The sequence below is a fragment of the Oncorhynchus tshawytscha genome, unplaced genomic scaffold, assembly GCF_018296145.1.
Source record: "Oncorhynchus tshawytscha isolate Ot180627B unplaced genomic scaffold, Otsh_v2.0 Un_contig_2795_pilon_pilon, whole genome shotgun sequence".
NCBI lineage: Eukaryota > Metazoa > Chordata > Actinopteri > Salmoniformes > Salmonidae > Oncorhynchus > Oncorhynchus tshawytscha.
This window is the reverse complement of record NW_024609578.1, coordinates 18321-37768: the sequence shown is the minus strand read 5'-3', so window position 1 is coordinate 37768 and position 19448 is coordinate 18321. Positions and strand designations below refer to the sequence as shown.

At 42.9% G+C, this 19448-nt stretch overlaps 1 protein-coding gene across 5 annotated transcripts; it reads right to left on the bottom strand.

The window, feature by feature from the left end:
• Positions 1-1246: 1246 nt before the first annotated feature.
• tlcd4b (TLC domain containing 4b) lies at positions 1247-12970 on the bottom strand. Of its 5 annotated transcripts, none has more exons than XM_024373169.2 (7): positions 12612-12970; positions 10671-10823; positions 6912-7001; positions 3906-3964; positions 3699-3793; positions 3444-3517; positions 1247-3340 (listed from the first exon to the last, which is right to left on the bottom strand). In XM_024373169.2, the coding sequence occupies exons 2-7, from the start codon at positions 10814-10816 to the stop codon at positions 3004-3006; spliced, it is 801 nt and encodes a 266-aa protein (XP_024228937.1). In that variant the 5' UTR covers positions 10817-10823; positions 12612-12970; the 3' UTR covers positions 1247-3003. The 5 variants fall into 5 exon arrangements, with proteins under 5 accessions (XP_024228937.1, XP_024228938.1, XP_024228940.1 ...); XM_024373170.2 differs by lacking the exon at positions 12612-12970 and adding an exon at positions 12198-12594; XM_024373172.2 differs by lacking the exon at positions 12612-12970 and adding an exon at positions 11752-12156.
• Positions 12971-19448: the final 6478 nt, after the last annotated feature.

The following is a 19448-nucleotide window of genomic DNA, read 5'->3' as shown; positions in this document are numbered from 1 at the left end:
CTCATTAGTTAATGTTCACTCATTTCATCACTATCAGTTATATTAGTTATTTTCTTGACTTAATTTGTTCCATCTCCGCACCTCCTTGTGACTTAAAGGATGCGACTGCTGCGGTCTACAGATCTGCTCCACAGGTGAAGCAGGACTATCCGAGAGAGTCCACAAAAAGCTGGGGCAAGAATTCATGGATTCAGTCAAAGGTTATTTACTGGCTAATCCATTGCATTTAGTATCAAATGGCTAAAAGTCTTGAGACGCTGCTAAGTTCAACCTTACACAAGAGATGAAATGCAGCTGAAATAAATGCAACGGTTCTACCAGTTCTTCCAGGAGCTACAACATGTCCTCATTTCTCACCAGGGCCTGAGACCCTCTTAATACACAATGTTAGCCTTCCAAAAGGGATAGAAGGCCACACGGTTATTTCTTGCGGATACAAGTGCACTCGGGCATGATGTTACAGAAAGCGCCGTGTCACTTCCTCATTTCCAAAAACCAAAACTTTGACTATTTTAAATCACCCAGAGGTCTACATTGCAATTCAACACACCACAGACACACTGAAGCCAGTGAAACACTAAACATCCAATTAATAGTTTGTACAAACTTTGGACATTGTGCAGAAGTACAACCTCTCTCACAGGCATCCGAAGCGGACTTAAATGCACACCACAGCCTACTGGCGCACCAGGAATCTCATCATCAGGCTACACATGTACTCAGTTGAAAATATTGTTTTCTTGACTGATGAATGATAAACATGTTGCTCTATTCACAGCTTGAAGTATTGGAGGACTGGGTGAGAAGAGTGAGCTGAATCTCACTAGCTTCTCAACCGAGCTGAAGTAGCTGAATAACTACATGACAATAATAACATTTCCAATCTCATCTTCATTCTGGTCATAACCAGCAGCCTCTAAGCCACTTCCCACTCCTCCTAATGTCACTAGAACCACCACAACATTCATATCGAGGCCTGCTCCCGTATTCAGAAGAAAAACAAGCAGGCCCTACAGAGGGGTCAACTTTGGAGAATACTGGTCTGGATTCATTATTGTGCAGGGTACAAAAATATATACATAACAGTATCCATAGAGAGAAGAGATTTCAATAGTGAGAAAAAAGGAAAAACAGCAGTTTTACTTTAAAATGTCATGCTAATCTCTACCGGACTGCAATAGATTTCCTGTTTGCGTAAAGGCACGACAATACAACCCTCCTCGGTGGTACATGGAGGGGCTCAAAAGGTTATTGCTCCACCATGGGGAGTGTGCTTTAATTCCACAGTGAAAAGTCAAACATTTCAGACCCCCCGTCCCAAACGACGTCAACGCTTTAGGGACAGGAGGAGGACAGAAAACAAAACACTTAACATGCACTCAATACAGCTGGGTGAAAAACATAAAATACACGGATTAAAATGAAGTGCAGAGGAACCCATAGATTAATGCAATTCATATTTATCCTGTTTAGTGATCCAAACTAGAGTATAAATCATCATAATCCAACGTTTCCTTAACAAGCTCTGTGATTTGAATCAATCAAATCAACTTGATTTGAAAGGACGATTTCCAACTGAGTAATACAGTAGGACTTTACATGGTTACACATATAGTACAACATTGCCAGCGTATGGCTGTTCTTGTCAGATAGGTCATTCATAATTGATCTTACATGAATATCTATAGAAACGATTGGGAACCTCACATTTCCAGCATTCCTATGGCTGCCACTCTGTAGGCAGAACAGCACCTAAAACAGGAGAATGCTTCCCCCCCTAAAGGAACCCGCTCTTGTTCCAAATTCAGTTCTCAATAGAACACAGAAAATAGAGGAGAAAAATGAAAGTTAAAATCCCCAGAGGTACCTTAGATAGACACTAGAACAAGGGTTGTGTTTAACAGTAGTGTTACACTGCAGTGGCTGGGAAAATCTCCAGAGAAACAGAGAAAACGTCCTTTCCAGTCCACTGAACTAGAGATAATGGATGAGATCTTTCCAAAGGCTAAAACATCTTTACAGAAGGAGAAAACAACTCATTGTGATTATTCTCATATGGAGGGACTGACACGTCTTTATAAGGCAGGGGAGAGGTAGAACAGAAGCATCAAACTGGATGGATTTAACCGCTCCGCTGTGACAGAGGGTTATGATAGTGTAGTGAAGTTAAGACGCGTTGTCAATTCCTGGTTTTGAGGTTGAGTAACAGAAGGAACAAATGGGATAACTGAGATCCCAGAGACGCAAACAGAGCACAGCCAGACCCTGGATGAGATGAGGGAAAAGCGTCCAATGAAAAACATGATTCCGGAGAGTTGGCGGCAGCGGTAGGATCCAATCCCCACATCCCTGTCTCCATTTCCCCTGTGCATCCAGGCTGTGGATGGGAAATCCAGTGGTGATTCAATCTGAACTGTTGCTGTGAGAGGGGGACCGGTCTGCTGGCGATGTAGGTGGCGTTCATAAAAAGGAGGCCACAGCAAATGCAGTAAGAGGCATTGCGGTGTCTCGGTCTGTCAAACTAGCACACTAACAGGTACTTATTCTGTGGGCAAAGCAGGAGGCTCTCCTCTGGGTGGACGGGTCAGGGAACTGAAAAGGGTAAAGGATGATGGCCGAGGGAGTCTGACAGAGCCAGAGTACGGTTTCTTCTTTTATTGCTTTCTACCTGTCCATCACAGGCACTTCAGATGACTGAGTTTGGGTTGAAGTTGAAGGTGAACAAGAATGAGTTTACTTAACAGCTACTCTGTCATCTCCAACCAAACCCAGACAGGGTACCACCATACCATTGATGAAACACTGAGGTACAGAAGCTAGTGTGGGACCAGTCTCATTCTGTGAGGCTGAATCTGTTGAGGACCTGAATCCATTCGGTTGCATGATTTCTGGGTATGGAGATAATAGCAAGGCTGGAGCTAGCAGGGGCTATAAGAGCCCTTGAAGTCCTTCCTGTCTCCCTTCCACAGAGTCTGTCTATCTCCCCCCGCCGGCCAGTATCTCTTAGTCTGTGTGGTTATTCACATGGTTCTGCTTGAGCGGGGAGACCTCTCTGGCCTTCCTGCCGCTGGCGCCCATCATGACCTTGTAGCAGCCGCGGGCGATCTTGTACATCCAGATGGTGTTGAGGATGTCCAGGGCGATACAGGATGTGATCCAGGCCACCTGAGCACCGATGCCCAAGCGCTCAAAGGCCTCCGTTCCGAAGGTGGCAAACACCCGGGCCCAGTAGGGAGGCATGACGAAGATGCGCACCATGAAGAAGACCACTGCCATGGCCATGCCGTTGGCCACAACCAAGCGGTCCGAGCGAGGGTACTTCAGCACCTCGTAGAACCACCTATACGTGGAGGAGAACGGAATAATGTCAACACTGACAGAGGTAGGGGCTGATAAATAGGAGGAGTATTCATTAATATAGGGTCAAAGTGGAGCTAGCTTACCTTTGGTTCACAAAAGGTGTGGATAACTCTGAAATGAGACGGAAGTTGGCAAAATAGGGAAGCACGCCACGAGACTGCAGAGGGCGTAAAGACGTATTACCACAAACAGACATGGGCAGAAATAAACTAAAAACAGACTAAATGTGCAACACATCTTTGGAAAGAAGACATGAGTATTTCAATACCAAAACCCAAAAGACACCAAAGGGCCATCTAATATTAGCCATTGTGCTCATGGTTTTCCCCCAGACTCACCAAGACATATCCATATGCATAGAGCGCCGCCAAGTGGTGGCAGACAAAAAAGCTGTCCCCCATTGTGCTCCAGTTAGTGGCCAGAAGCACAAGGTCTACACAGAACAACAAGAGGGTAGTTAGCACACAGTTTATTATTTTCATCTACTGTCTACAGGGAAATGTGGATGGCTTATTGTTATACAAGAGGATAAACATGAGACTCACCATAGAGCAAATAACCACACGTTATGGCCACATTAAGTTTCACTAGTCCAGGCTCCCCCCTGTACAGCAAAAGCAAAACAAAGTGTTCTTTCAGAATAACAGTTGCCACATTACAGATTAATGCAGTAAAACTACAGTAAAACAGAAACAAAAGCTACTTACGATTTCACAGAAATCTAGTGAAGTCCACAAAACATTCTACATACTGTATTAGTGAAGTCCACTGCAGGGGTCTCCAATGAGAGTTCATTTAAATAAAAATTATACTTCTAACTACAATCTTTTTTCTGGCATTCAAATAGGCACATTTTTCTCATGGCCATGTCAAGAGTCAGTCTTGCTACTGCTGACATACCGTAGTCCAGGGAAGGTCCAGTTTAAACAGCACTGTGTTGACAAATGCATTGTGCTCACACACAGAGGGTGTGTTTCTGTTTGCCTGCTGTACCCTTGTGATTGTGTGCTCATGGACAAATACGTGTCAGGATGTGTGTACATGTGAGCAGTAGCCTGCATATAGTACATACTGTACCACTTCTCTTGACTGTAGGAGTGGATTGTACGACTCAGTTGCTTGGACAAGGTTTGGGCAACGCCATGGTTATCAGTTCACCGTATCACATGGGCCACATTTACTGTCTAGGCCTGGGTGTCGACTAGAGTTCAAGAGGCGCTTGACAAGAGCATCTGCTAAGTGACTGTGGTCAAAATAATGTGTGTGTCTCAGTAAAGTGACACAAACTGATTTTGTCCTCTCTCCATCACAGGTATCCTGTTGCTGAGGGCGGGGTCATGGCTCTGTGACAGCACACCACGACGTGCTCTCTGGATCAGAGGGGGGCTCCACGTGACACCGCCCTCCTTCACCTCTACCGCCCTCCCTCACCTCTACCTCAACGTACCCTGAACGGGTATGTCTGAGTGCAATATCCTCTCTGAACCCCACTCATGTAGCCATGATCAATGTCATATGCAGCCAATCTTTTCTCCACTTCCTCATGTTTACTGTACATCCTGGAGCCCACCCATAAGCTTAATTATCTATCCAACCATATAGAGAATCAAAGCCATTCGTAGATAAACTTGTGAAACTGTTAAAGCTAAGATAAACTTCAGACAGATCAACAGGAGGGGTCAGGATGAGATCAGTCCAAAGATTCTCAGATTCCATCACTGATCCAGGTATGGCAGGGCAGCAGGTAGCCTAGTGGTTAGAGGGGAGCCAGCAACCGGACGGTTGCCAGTTTGAATCCCGGGTCTGCAGGGAAAAATCTGTTGGGAAGTGAGCTGGCAACCGGAGGGTTGCTGGTATCAAATCCTAGATTCCATTGTCTGCCGTTGTGTCCGTGAGCGAGGCACTTAACCCCCCCAGCAACAGCTCCCCGGGCGCCCAGTGTGGTAGTCCCCTGCACCTCTCCAAAACCTCTATATGTGTATGTATGAGTCTTTTGGAGGTGTTGGGTTAAAAAGTGGAAGTCACAGTTCAGTTGGACCTTGTGTGTATTTGACCAATATAGGGATCTTAATGTTACAGTAAATCACACCTGGGGTTACATCACTGAACTCTATTGTTTTAAACCAATTGAGTCTATATTCTGCGCTCACTGGTTACATCGTACTTTTTTTGTTTTTTGTTGTTGAATTTGACCCCCAATTTCGTGGTATCCAATTGTTAGTAGCTACTATGAGACAAGGATATCATCATCGCTACAACTCCTGTACGGGCTCGGGAGAGACGAAGGTCGAAAAGTCATGCGTCCTCCGAAACACAACCCAACCAAGCCGCACTGCTTCTTAAAACACAGCGCGCATCCAACCCGGAAGCCAAGCTCAGATAAACCAATCAGGCGATTTGAGGTAGGCGGTGGCACAGCTTTACAGCGCCCTTAACCACTGCGCCACCCGGGAGGCCTACATCGAAAAGCTCAGATAAACCAATCAAGCGATTTGGATTGAAAACGCTTGATTGGATTATGACGACAAAACCCAGGCAGAACTGCCAGAGTGACGTTGCAAGAAGCTGAATCTGTCACAATGCAGGTTTTGTGGGCGGTTAGTTCTGTGAAGCCCAGCACAATGCCAGTCTGTGGCATGATGCTGTAATGCAATCAGATTGTCTGAGGATTTAATGCTTACGCCATTCAGTGTTGCAATAAGAGGAACTAGCTACTGCGCTAGCAAAATAACATGGCTACCAGTCTAAATAGAGGAAAAGTAAGAGACTAAAAGAGATGGGCAGGAAAGCAAATACATAAGAGACAAAAGGTAAGTACCAATACTACACAGACAAAGACCAAAACAAAGGAAAAAAACAAGACAACATGGCTTGGGCTGGGAGGGTACAACAATTACACCCATATTAAACAAACCCTATGACAGTAAAGGAACAACAAAGAAAGAAGGAAAAGAGAGTAGTCTAAATGTGAGACATGTGGACACAGAGCAGATGAAGGGGGTGGCAGGACTCCTCCCCATTGGCCCTTCACTTCCCCTTTTCTCCGCTCCATCAGCGACAGACAGACAATGAGAGCGAGGGAAGTGCTGTATTGATCAGACAGCCAGAGACGCAGGGTGCTGCTGGGGGTCAGGGGACTCAGGGAGACAGTTACCAGAAGGGGGGCTGAAGACTGGGCTGATGTTGTTTGCTATGAAAAGGAGCCTTGTTGGCAGAGGAAGAGAGGAAGAGAAACAGAAGGAGAGAAACACGAGTAGAAGACAGAAAGAGGAGAGCGAAGAGAGTAGAAGACAGAAACAGAAGGGAGAGGGAGAAATTACCATTCCTCTCTTTCAGGATACAATGATGTAATCACAGTCAGCAGTAGGAGAGAGAACATAGAAAAGACAATGAAAGGACAAATCCACTGAATCTACACCTCTGGAGACTCCACCGAGATTTCTCTCTGACAGTGGGGAATGGCAGCATCATCCTTCCCACCATCTTGGGGTAGGCTAGTAGCCATGGCTGTTAGAGTGACAGAAAGCAGACAGTAATGCAGTTCATCTTACCAGACGGGGTCTGCGTTGACAGCATCATCAAACCACAGGATGTAGAGACAGAAGAGGCCCACGATCAGAGCATGGACAGTGGACACCAATCTGGGCAAGCACACAGAAACAGGGACAGTCAGCGCCATGGCAGAGAATGATGCAAGACTAGCACCACGGCAGCAGTAATACTAATAAACAGTTCAAGTAACATAACAATAACATCCTTTATAGCACTGAGAACACAATGAAGAAACCTCATTTGGGCCGTGTGGAACCTTGGCAATCAAACTAATTTGAAGGAGAATCGTGTGTGTAAAACTACTCAGGTTTCATTGACCTCTGGGACTCTTTATCTGGGCTAGTGAACTCCAGTGCTACCACGCCTCTTATCTCCCCTCATCCGCACACACAGTCCCCAGACCCTGAGCACACTAGCAGTCACACTGGCCTAGCAATGCTGGCTCCACAAACCAGCCACTGTACAATGAAAATTGTTATTTTTAGTGTCACCATTATAACATGACTATCTGAGAGCATAACTGCCATGACCAAGGAGGAGAGTGGAATTTGAGACAGTCTCTTATGAAGCAGAAGGGGCAAGAGCATTTGCTCTCCCTCTAGCCCCTCCCTCCATCTAGCTAGTTCCTTAGCCTACGCCTCAGGGTTACATCTCTGCTGTGCATCTTTCTGTAGATATTCTCTGTGTACCTTTACAAGCAAAGCTTGAATAAATAATAACACACTGACACACTGGGAGCCGTTATGCAATGATGGGTAACTTTGAATCAAACTTCAACCACTATCAGTGCATCACCTTTGGCTTGTTATGCCATGGTACACACATCCTGTAGCAGTGTTTAGTGTGCATGACCCCTGTTTGAACTGAGGCCCAGGACTGCCGCGCAGCTCCCCCCCAGGACTGCCGCGCAGCTCCCCCCCAGGACTGCCGCGCAGAAGAAATGTCAGCCCACGGGGGAAGCACGAGACTGAACTTTTCTCAACTTTCTAGAGCAGTGGTCACCAACAGGTGAATTGCGATCCACTGGTCGATCTCCAAGGCATTCCTAGTCGACAAACCTTTCTGTAAAAAACAACAATAAAGCCTTGTGTTCCTATTTTATTTGTCTCGGGCTGTTGGTGGTAGGTGCACCCGATTCAGCTGCCTGTGTGCCAAGTAGGTGAACTGTTGTCATTTTGAACCATTTCATGTGGCTGAATGTACAAACTGCCTTCCCGGTGGGGCCGGAGAGCAAATCAAGTGCATTATTGGCCTATCGCTAGCCAATCGGATGGCTCAGATTACTGTGATGGCAGTAAGGTAGCAGGTATAAAAGAAAGCTATTTTGATACTAAGCAAAATTGATACTGTGAGATTTCAAAATGTTTAAAACCCATGACTGAGAGACTGTCAACAAATATATCAAAGAGCTGCTGTTTTATGAGTGAGATCACATTAAAGTTCTCACTCAGCACTGTCAACACTTTGTATTCAACACTTTGTGTTCTTCCCATTTCCACCCAGCGCTACAACACGCACTGCAGCAGTAATGAATGTGTAGGAAAGTGTATCTATAGGCTTGCATTGTTGTTATTATTAGCAGCTTGGGTCTTTTTAATATTTCACTTTCTCTGTTCATAGGAGTAACATGAATTTGTGCACGAGGCAGAAATAACAGTGCGACTCGAGTTGCCATCAGCTGGAAGACGGTGTCCCTTTTTGGTCAGTGTCAGTGGAGGAAAGGGAGAGCGGAGGGATGTTGAGAGGTGGACCATCAGTCTGTTCTCTCCCTCCACGGAGACTGACCATTAGATGTGGGCACCATCAGCCCAGTAAAATAAAAGACAAATTATTTAAATGTATGCTCACTCAGCTGTGCCTCACAAGTAATGCAACAATGGATCTATTACCAGTCTGATCATATAGCCTTCCTCAAATTTTGAAATATAGATTTTTTTTATTTTTAAATGGCCTAAACAACAACGCATGGGCAATTCAAGCAAAGCCAATATGAGGTGATGGTGTATAAATAATGACATAAAGAGCCATTGTGTTGAAACTGTCAGTTAACAGTGAAAAATCGCAGAATGGTGAACTTACTAAATGTCTGAGAGGTTGACTGTGTGATATTAGGTTGCTTTTTGTAAATATTTTTTCTAGATTTTAATATTTGTATTGCTTACTGCACAAACCTCATTGCTACAGTACTGTTTTTAATTGATCAATGACATTGGCTTACGTTTTTTAAATCATGAAAAAAAATCAGAGCAGTAGATCTTGGCTTGCATTTTGACTCAGAAGGTGATCTCTATATATAATAAATATTACAACAATGCTGGATGAGCACTTTATTTTAACTTAATCATCAATAAATCAATTTAGTCTCAAATAAATAATGAAACCTATTCAATTTGATTTAAATAATGCAAAAACAAAGCGTTGGAGAAGTAAAAGTGCAATATGTGCCATGTAAAAAGCTCATGTTTAAATTCCTTGCTCAGAACATATGAAAGCTGGTGGTTCCTTTTAACATGTGTCTTCAATATTCCCAGGTAAGAAGTTTTAGGCTGTAGTTATTATAGGAATATTTCTCTCTATACCATTTGTATTTCATATAGAGCTATTGGATGTTCTCATAGGTACTTTAGTATTGCCAGCCTAATCTCGGGAGTTGATAGGCTTGAAGTCATAAACAGCGCAATGCTTGAAGCACAGCGAAGAGCTGCTGGCAAATGCAGGACAGTGCTGTTTGAATGAATGCTTACGAGCCTGCTGCTGCCTACCCCTGCTCAGTCAGACTGCTCTATCAAATCATAGACTTAATTATAACATAATAAACACACAGAAATACGAGCCTTTGGTCATTAATATGGTCATAATGATATGGAAACTATCATTTTGTAAAACAAAACGTTTATTCTTTCAGTGAAATACGGAACCATTCTGTATTTTATCTAACCTTTGCATCCCTAAGTCTAAATATTGCCGTTACATTGCACAACCTTCAATGTTATGTCATAAAAGTACAATTCTGGCAAATTAATTACATCTTTGTTAGGAAGAAATGGTCTTCACACAATTTGCAGGCTGAATGAGCCCAAACTGCATTTCCACTTTTTGCATGTTAAGAGGATGCACAATTTCCTAGTTAAAAGAAATTCATCTTAGCAGGCAATATTAACTAAATATGCAGGTTTAAAAATATATACTTGTGTATTGATTTTAAGAAAGGTGTTGATGTTTATGGTTAAGTACACATTGTTGCAATGACAGTGCTTTTTTCGCAAATTTGCGCTTGTTAAATTGTTTGAGGAACAGTGGTAATGTGATTCAATAATAAATTAACAGGCACCACATCGATTACATTCCAAACACCAATTGGACAAGCTAGATAAACTAAACTAATATCATCAACCATGTGGTTCACTAGTGATTATGTTAAGATGGATTGTTTTTGATAAGATAAGTTTAATGCTAGCTAGATGACCTTGACAACCTTGCTGCACTATTGCAAACAGGTAGTCAATGCCAAGATGTCTCCTTAGAGCTGAAGTAATCGCCAAAACTGATTTGAATGTCCAAAAATGCAGATGACCAATGTTATGAAAACTAAAATCAGCATAATCAAATTGTTATTCTAAATTCAACTAGTTATCATTTCTGACCTAAGATCAGTGTGCCTGGGTTAATGTCTGATAGAAGTGTGTTACAGCAGAAACGGTACAATACTAGTCTATAATGTGAAACCTGTTAAGAGGCCTGTTGGAAGGGTATTGTACCTGGAGTTCCACTCAGTGAGCTTGGTGGAGGGCAGGCGGCCATAGCCAGGGGTGAAGGTTGAGGAGAACAGTGGGCTGGCCACGGAGAAGAGCAGCTGAAACCCCACGAAGCTGCCAGCCACCACAGTCAACTCTCTTGTCTCCATCACTCACCTACAGTGTACCACACCAGGAGAGAGAAGGGTGAGAGGCATGTACTGTTACTGTACAGAAGACACGATACCCCTAGACTGGCAGGGGGAATGTAGAGGGGGGCGGAAGGAATAGGAGAAGAAGTGGAGGATGGAAGGAAGCAAAACAGGGTGGCAAAGGAGGGACAGGAGGGCAAGGGAGAGAGCCATTGAAAAGGAGATGGTTGTAAAAGAGCAGAAACGAGAGAAAATAAATAATTCATTATTGGACAAATATTTTGCACAGGGATTAAATGTGCAATTGTGGCTAAGAATTGAAAGGAAAGATGATTGTAAAGAGCTAGAGGTTCCTGTTGGTGAATGCATGCTATCAAGAGTCTTGGAATAATTGAGACCTGTGACACCAGGTGTGTACAATTAATTATCAGGTAGAACAGAAAACCAGCAGGCTCAGAACCTCATAGGGTAAGTCAGTACCCCTGGCCTAAATGTACAGAAAATAGGACTGGACCCACAGAGCGACAGCCGGACAATGGGGAACACCCCATGTTCACTCAGTGTCTAGTGTCAAAATCAACACACATTTCCAGTACATTGGTACAGTACAGCCTAATGCCACTTTAGTCCGATACAAACACATTCACTGTTTAACATAGGCTACTACAAACCACAGTTCCATGTGCTCTGAGCATGGATGTGAGGACAGGCAATTGTGTCAAGCTGATCAACACTATCACAGGAAACCGGTAGCTTAGCTACTGCAGTGGCCCATGCAATTAACGCCAGCTCTCCTTGGAATAGGCCTAACTCTGTAAGCAATCAGGAATTTGTAGTATTATCCAGATAACATTTTGACCAATAAAATAGCAGTGTTTGAGAGAAGCCTCATTGTTCCAGAGCATGCTGATCATATGCTGCATGTGCTTCAATTATTCATTAGCATTCTTCACCTGGCAAGCTGGTTCTGACTGCCTAGGAGGGGAAAGGCCTGCATACCGACAACCACCATCCACTTTGACCTTGTTCTCCTGCACTATATGCTGTTGTCAGACCTTTTGGTATATCGACCAACACAAATAGAGGTTCAATTTCCCATGTTCCAGTGGAAATATAAAACGTCCCCTCTCTCCTGTAATGCATATGCCATTGAGGTTTTTAGAAGACAGATTGTGCAAAAATACAATGAATGTAATATTTGTTTAGTCTAAATGCAGCTCATGACGGTAAAATTACGACTGGCATTCTAGGCCAACTGACAAGTGATGAGATTTCCTTTCAATTTAATAACGTAAATCTTGGGATGCAGACAAAAATCCCCTCACCAACGCTTGGGTTAATGGGTACAATTACTTCCCCTGGCCTAGACTTTAAAATAATGAGGATATTAAAACATAACTGGTAAATGGACAGCTTCTCCCGTCTGGTGTAGTGCTCTTTTTTTGCGGTTGCAGGGAGCTACATCATCATGCGTAACTTGTCAGCACAGTCCCTTGTTCTCTGCGGCGCGTGACACAGCAAACGTGTGCACGACAAGAAACGTGTACAATCCTTCGATTTTCGGAAACATTGTCGCCAGTAGTACACTTTCCAGTTTAGCCACAAGTTGACTAACCAAGCTAGCTACACGAATTGTGAGAGCACAGCTATTGACTAGAAAACAGTGCTATACTGCCACAACCAGGGTCGTATTCATTGGTCGTAGTGCGGTCACTAGCTAGATGTTTATTACATACAAATTGCAGTGCATTAGCTCAATGTATCGCTGTGTTGTGAACAAAATAAGTGAAAGGCTAGCTAGATCAATAACTACCTGATATCAGTCGCATAAGTCTGAGTAAATTGTTATGACTTCGGTTCAGCTGCCGTCTTCTTTCACTTTCTTAGGTAGCCAATTTAGCAAGTCAGCTAGCTAGCAGTAGCCCACTAGCTAGCTCTCTAGTGTACGTCCTCGTGAAAATGGCTATACGACGAAAGCAGCGACATTCATGCATAACTATTACAGTAACTAGATAATTGCGGATTCCAGGCTAATTTCCCTGCCACAATGAGTTCCAAGTTTTGCCTAAAATATAAAGTTGGAGTTAGACGTTTTGTTTTCGAATTGACAGCTAGCATTAACCTGTGACGCGAACACGCAGATACCACCCGCCCTCTAGCTCACACCCCTCGGTTTGGCCACACCCACAATAAACAAAGGCCACATTCATTACAGCGTTATATTCTTCAATGACAAAGACATGGAACAGCTGATACCACTACCAATAGCATGCAAAGGCATAGTTAGCATCGTTGCTATGATGAACCCTGCATTTGTATGATGACCACAACTAAAACACGAAGGACTGCCGGCGGCTTGACAAGCTATTGAATAACACACCACAAATAGTTAGGTCATATTTTTACACTTGCCATAGGCCAATTAAATCAAGGCTACATTTTTTACATGAGCACATTTCCATGTGTGTATTCCATATGTGTATTTTACTTATTATAATTGGAAACTGAAAGGGTTTTACAGACAGAGCTATTATGAATCCAATGTATTTTGAAAGGAGTGGTTATTTCTGTAATTGTATGGCTCTCTGCTGTCACCTACTGAGTCATCCTCCTGAGTCAAGGTTGTCTGTCTGGCCAGGAATGGCGCAAATGGAATGGCATCAAACACCTGGAAACGATGTGATTTATGTATTTGATATCATTCCAATCATTCTGCTCCAGCCATTACCATGAGCTCATCCTCCCCAATTAAGGTGCCATAACATGCTGTGTTCCCTGCACTTCCCATGTTAACACTTAGGTATTTGGCATTGATTATAAACTAGATTAGAGCCTTCTTGTAAATAGAAGGCCCTGGGCCAGAGATCCAGTGACAAAGAGTGAAGTGCTGAAAGAGTGGATGGAGACAGATGACACAGGCGAAAGTAATCCTATCGCTAACAATCAAGGGCTTCAAAGATTAACCAAACATGAACTGCTAATCAGAACAGATTAAACACCACTCAGTCTTCCAAAAAAATCACATCCTTGGGAGACATAATGCAATCACATGCAATGGAAATATGAAATGAAAACTACTTCAGGATTGTAAGAACAGTTATAGAATTTTTACAAATGCTATTTTTGTTATCTAACACTTTATTGATCGTGAACTATTGCACAGAGTAGCACGTGTTTTGATTGACGTTCAGTTTCAAATTGAAGGCAACATTCAAAACTTGCCCTACATAAACTGTGTGAGGGCAGTGCTTCGCCATGCCCACTGTTATCGGTATGCCTAGAGAAAGATAAAGGAAATCCTTATGGCAGGCCTCTAACATGTAGCCACTTATTCCATAAAGGCTGCTTTTAGCTAAATGAGGAAAACAGTATGCTATACAGTCCATTATGGTACAGTGGTAAAGTACATGGCTTATTCCATAACATCTGCTTTCTGCTAAACTATGTGAATTCCTCAGATTGCTGCATTGACCTTTGGTCAAACCACAGATGTTTCTACTGTGGATGTGTTTTTATAATTATATTTATATATAAAATGCAGAATGCCTGCTCTGTGAGCATAGCCTGTAGAATAACTGGCAGATAATTGACACCAAAGTGCTGCCTGGTTGTCTTACCATGTTTCTATCAGCACTAAGCAGTGGTATTAACAGGTCAATTCTTATCGGTTGTGACTAGATAGGCTACAGGTATGGACGGAAGTGACTTTTTGTAACAGGTTAGGAGAGCATTTTAGCTAACCCTAACCCTTTTCATAACCTCCATCTAATTATCCTAAACTTCTAAGCTCATTCTCTTAACCTGCAGCTTAAATTCTACTAACCTGCTACAAAAAAGTCACTTTCATCCATAGCTGAATATCATCTAGTCAAAACCATTCTAATCATTTTCTCCTGGTGCATGATGGGAGGTTGCTGTGTCTACCACAATCAAGGCTGTCAAACAGATATAATTTCTGACCAAATCAAACTCAAATTGCCAGTAACACATTCTTTAAACACATTGTCACTCTTATTTTCGCAACATACATTTCTTTAACATAATTAAATCTATTAGATCATGATAATGATATGTGTATGAGAGTAGCTATTTTAAGGAAGCTATTCTAGGCTCATGCTAGCAAAATTATCCAGTGAATGTGTCACCTTACTGCTGTGCCAATTGTAGGTGTCCTCAGTAATGATAAGCAATGAATCTTAAGCACTACTAGCTGGAGGGCAGAGTAGATTTCAAGATACTATTTGAATCTTTGGGTGTGTGTCAACAGGAACAGTGAACCACTGTCAAGTTCAGGGGAAGCATAGGGAATAGAGAGTGGATTGTGTGATGTCACTGGCAAAGAGGATGAAGGTCCTGGATAGTTGTCATCCAGCCCAGGAGAAGGTCGTCGATTGGCAGGCTGAGGAGAACATGTCTCCGAGGAAAAAGAAGAAAGGAGATGAGAGTCAAATCTATGACAGAAACACATACATACATAGCCTTGGCCGTGGCCTGAGGAAACAGCTGTTTGGGACTTGATTGGATTTCAGTAAGATCTAGAGGTGGAGGTCAGCAGCTGAGAAAGAAAAGGCCCCTCCCAGCTAAAGTACTTTATGTCATTCAATTATAGTGCAACGTGCATCGCATGTACTGTAGAGACTAAGAGACAGGTTATTTTGCCCAGTAGGAACAGAATTGAGGATCCATGAGATCCCTCTGCAATAGACACAATCTTGCGAGAAGACGGTACTCAATTATGTGAGAGAAAGTTAGTGGGTATTCAATGTGGCTGAATGAAAGGAGATGGGAGGAAAGGAGTAAAATAAGTCGGTCTAGTGGCTGATGGAAAATAACCACATAATGTCAGTGGTCACTTAATGGGCATAATTAGGTAACATGAGGGAATTTTGAAAAGCTTTGTTAGTGCATAATGATCTGTGGGAAGGCAACTGTGTCAATTGTGTCTGGATGTGTGACAAGAAATGCAGGTTATGAGGGTGTGAAGGAAGCTGGAGAGTTCAAACACACGCATGCACACATTATTACATGCCCATTGCCAACTAACTCAGATAACAATACATATGAATAATAATAGCTCTAAAATAACTGTCTCGATATATCACAAACGAGAAAAAACGGACTTACAAAACAACCAAGCCAAAATAAGAGAATGATGGGTAACACTGCTTTCTCTTCTGGCCATTTTTGTCAAGAAGCTGATTTGTGTGTGGTTCAGAAAAGACAATGGAAGGGTCACTTGTGAGCAATGCAACACCAAACTCCATGTTCAATTGCGTTAGCCTACTGTCTGAATATAAAAGGTTCTGTTCGTAGCTTATGTATGTTTAATTAGCTCATTCTGGTGCAAATCAGTAGCCTTAGTTTATTGCAAGTACCAATTAACTTGTAAAAGAAAAATGGAAACAATTATAGAATTTTAATGAGGACAAACTAACCTGGAACATGCTGACTTCATCCATAATGACATTAGATTAGCAGTTTTAGTAAAGTGGCCCAGTTGTTTGGACCTGGGGCTTAGTGCTGACAAGCCCAAGATTGTGAGTAAAGTGTCCACAAAACCTGTATATAAGGAACATGTATGCTAATTGTATGCTAAATTACCGTATTATTATTGTAATTTATATTAAAAAAGAAAGGTCAAAGGCCAAAACGAGACAAAGCTTTCAAAATATGTGAAGGCCTTGTCGTACCGGTGAGAAACACAAGATGGCATCATTGTTATCATACAGTAACAGGCAGCAGCTCTGAAGGGAGTCAAGGTGTTTATTGTCTATTGTCGTCAGTGACTCCTGTGGTTGTGAAACTCGGCATTATGAGCGCCAATGTTTCATGATGTAAGAAGTGAATATGGCAAAGAAACAAATTATAAACCATATTTACCAAACTCCTTTGCTCTCTTTACCCCCATCCCAAAGGAATACATTCTGTGTGTATATTCAGTTTATTCCACATGATGTAATATTCTGCTATTAATGTAAAACAGTTGGAATGAGATGTGTAGCAGTACAGATTTTGCCAGGTCTCTGTGTGTGGGGGCATCTGAAAGGGAGGGTGGTAGAAGGTGCCATAAATTGTACTGTGCCATGCACAATCTATTCCATGCAACACCTACACACACACACACACAACTAACAGAAACATGCACATACACACAACCAAGCAGAGCACACATTCATATAAAGCATGAAGCACAAATATTGCACACAGGTCACATAGACACAGACACACACACAATGACCACAAACAACATATCAGCCCATACATTTGCCCTGATGAATGTCAAGCAGAACTTAACCCTGTTTACCGTCTAACACAAGGCCTGCCATGCACAGTTTAAGGGCAGCCATTAGACGAGGCGCAATGTGTTCTCTAAGCAGCTGGGCTCTGGTCTGTTATGACTCTCACCGACACATCTGTGGAGCAGCACTTCTGGCCTGAGATGGCTGCTCTCCATCCTGAAGACACCCACACACCTGTCACCTGGCTTACCTGGAGCCCAACTCCCAGATGCTACTTTACATCCCTGGGGCTCTAGCTACATCTACTAGTCTAAACACTGGTGCAAAATACCTGCAGATACTCCAGTCCAGACACTGTGGTGCATGTGGGTCAGGTGTAGAGTTCAAAAGCACTGCCAGTGTTTGGTTTACAGTCTAAATGGGAATCGTGAACAGGCATTGTGTACTGTTTATGCACTTTAATTCATTTTATCTGTATCTGGTGAATGTGCCGGTTTGACCTGACTGACACACTGCTGTGCTATATTCTGTCCATCTTGGTTGAATAACCAGTGAACAAAGAGGAAACTCCATTCAGGAATAAAGAACATATTCATGAGGGTTCCTGACCAACAAGCAAATACTGTATACATGTATACATTATCAAATTACTCACTCATCTGTCCCATGGTCTGTCTCCCCCTGGTCTCTCTCTCTCCTCTCCGTCTCTGAGTCTGTATTTCTGTGTGTCTGTCTGTGGGTACAACTGTCAGTAACTCTAGATCTGTCTCTCACTGCACTCAGCCACTGAAAAATCTCAACGCTAAATTAACGGAGATTACACAGCAATTAGCAGACCATTAATCACTCACTTATTAGTTTAGCCATGCTGACAGAGGAAAGAGGGGAGAGATAAAGAGAAAGAGAGATATAGAGTGAAGAACAAGGATAGAGATAGAGAGATGGAGAGGGAAGAGAGGCCCTCCTCTTGGCAGAGCAGCTCACATAATGATTTCACACTGCCTTCTGTTTCGCATAGCTTCAGGAGCAAAACAATGCCTTGCTGATGAATACAGGTCTGCTGAGTATGCATGTGTGAGAGATTGTGTTGAGTAGATACTGTACGTGTTTGTGTGTCTGTAGGTGGGGGTGTGATAGAGTGAGTGAGAGAGTGTGAGTTTGGGCTTGTGTGAATGTATGTGTGTGCAGGCGAGCAGCATGAGTGTGTGTTAGTATCTGTGGTAGTGTAGTGTGCTGGTGCTAGAGGGGAGAGGTTGAGAAGGAGGAGTGTGAAAGAAGAGGTTTCAGAGGATGAATATCTATATTATTTGGCCTACTCTTTTCCATCCCCCCTCTCCCTCTCTCAGCTCCCCTCTGCCCCCCACCTCTCCTCGTCAGCAGGAGGGGTCAAATGTTATTCCCTCCTCGTTGGCATGGTTGCCAATCACCTCACATTCGGTAGAAACTGTTGCCATGACAACCAAGAGATCTGGTTGCCAGGCACCAAGAGCAATGCATGTGATTGCATCTTATTTATTTAATTATATCTTTATCTATTTCTTCATTCTAAATGCATCCAATCACTCTCGCACACATGCATGCACACACATAAAAGGATGCAAACTCTTTTTTCTCTTCCACTCACTTTCTCTCATGCACACACACACAAACATACACACTCACAGCCCACACACACATGGTTAGTTTACATTTACCACAGGTGCAAATGTGCGCGTCATTGGATGACAATTAGTGATGATCATTGCAATGACGGTAATAATCTCCATGGCTCTCTCCTGGCCTTCTGTTGCCCTCCTCTAATCTGCCACATCTCATAAGAGCTCCTCCATGGTAAAGACAGGGTCCTAAAGAGAGGGCTCTTATTGCATAGTGATTTCCTCCCTGCGGCCGGCTGCTCCCGCACACAGCCTTTTGTTTGTCTAGATAAATATTACAGGGTAATTGTAATGGAGTGACCCATCCAGGGGAAATTACAGCTATCCCCACCCAGCAAATCCAAGACCTCCTTATTTATTCCCAGTCTGAAGTCTCTGTTCTGTTTGCTCACTGGGATGGTTATTAGGAGAAGTGTACAGAGAGACAGGCTGCAGTCAGACTTGTCCGGTGTTGATGTAGTTGCTCATTGTGAACAATATACAGTAGCATACCAGCTTCATCACAGATGTAGATCTCATTAGTGATATGCTAGTGTCAAGCGCATGCAAGATGCACAGAAAATAAACATGGTCAGTTTATATAGCCAAAATAGAAAAATTGTAAATATGACATTACTGTAACATTGCTGAGTGCAAGACCATGGGAGTGGAGGGAATAACAGTGTGAGCAATTCTTTAGCATTTATTGATAACCTGAATACATACAGTACTGTATGTAATTAAGTAAACAAACCCAAATCTTGGGCATCTTACCCG

Excerpts from the sequence above, each read along its gene's own strand:
- tlcd4b (XM_024373169.2), bottom strand. The coding sequence starts at position 10,816 with ATGGAGACAAGAGAGTTGACTGTGGTGGCTGGCAGCTTCGTGGGGTTT. Across the intron at positions 3,794-3,905 it reads GTGTGGTTATTTGCTCTATG|ACCTTGTGCTTCTGGCCACT; the intron begins GTGAGTCTCATG and ends TGTTCTGTGTAG. Across the intron at positions 3,341-3,443 it reads ACACCTTTTGTGAACCAAAG|GTGGTTCTACGAGGTGCTGA; the intron begins GTAAGCTAGCTC and ends CTCCACGTATAG.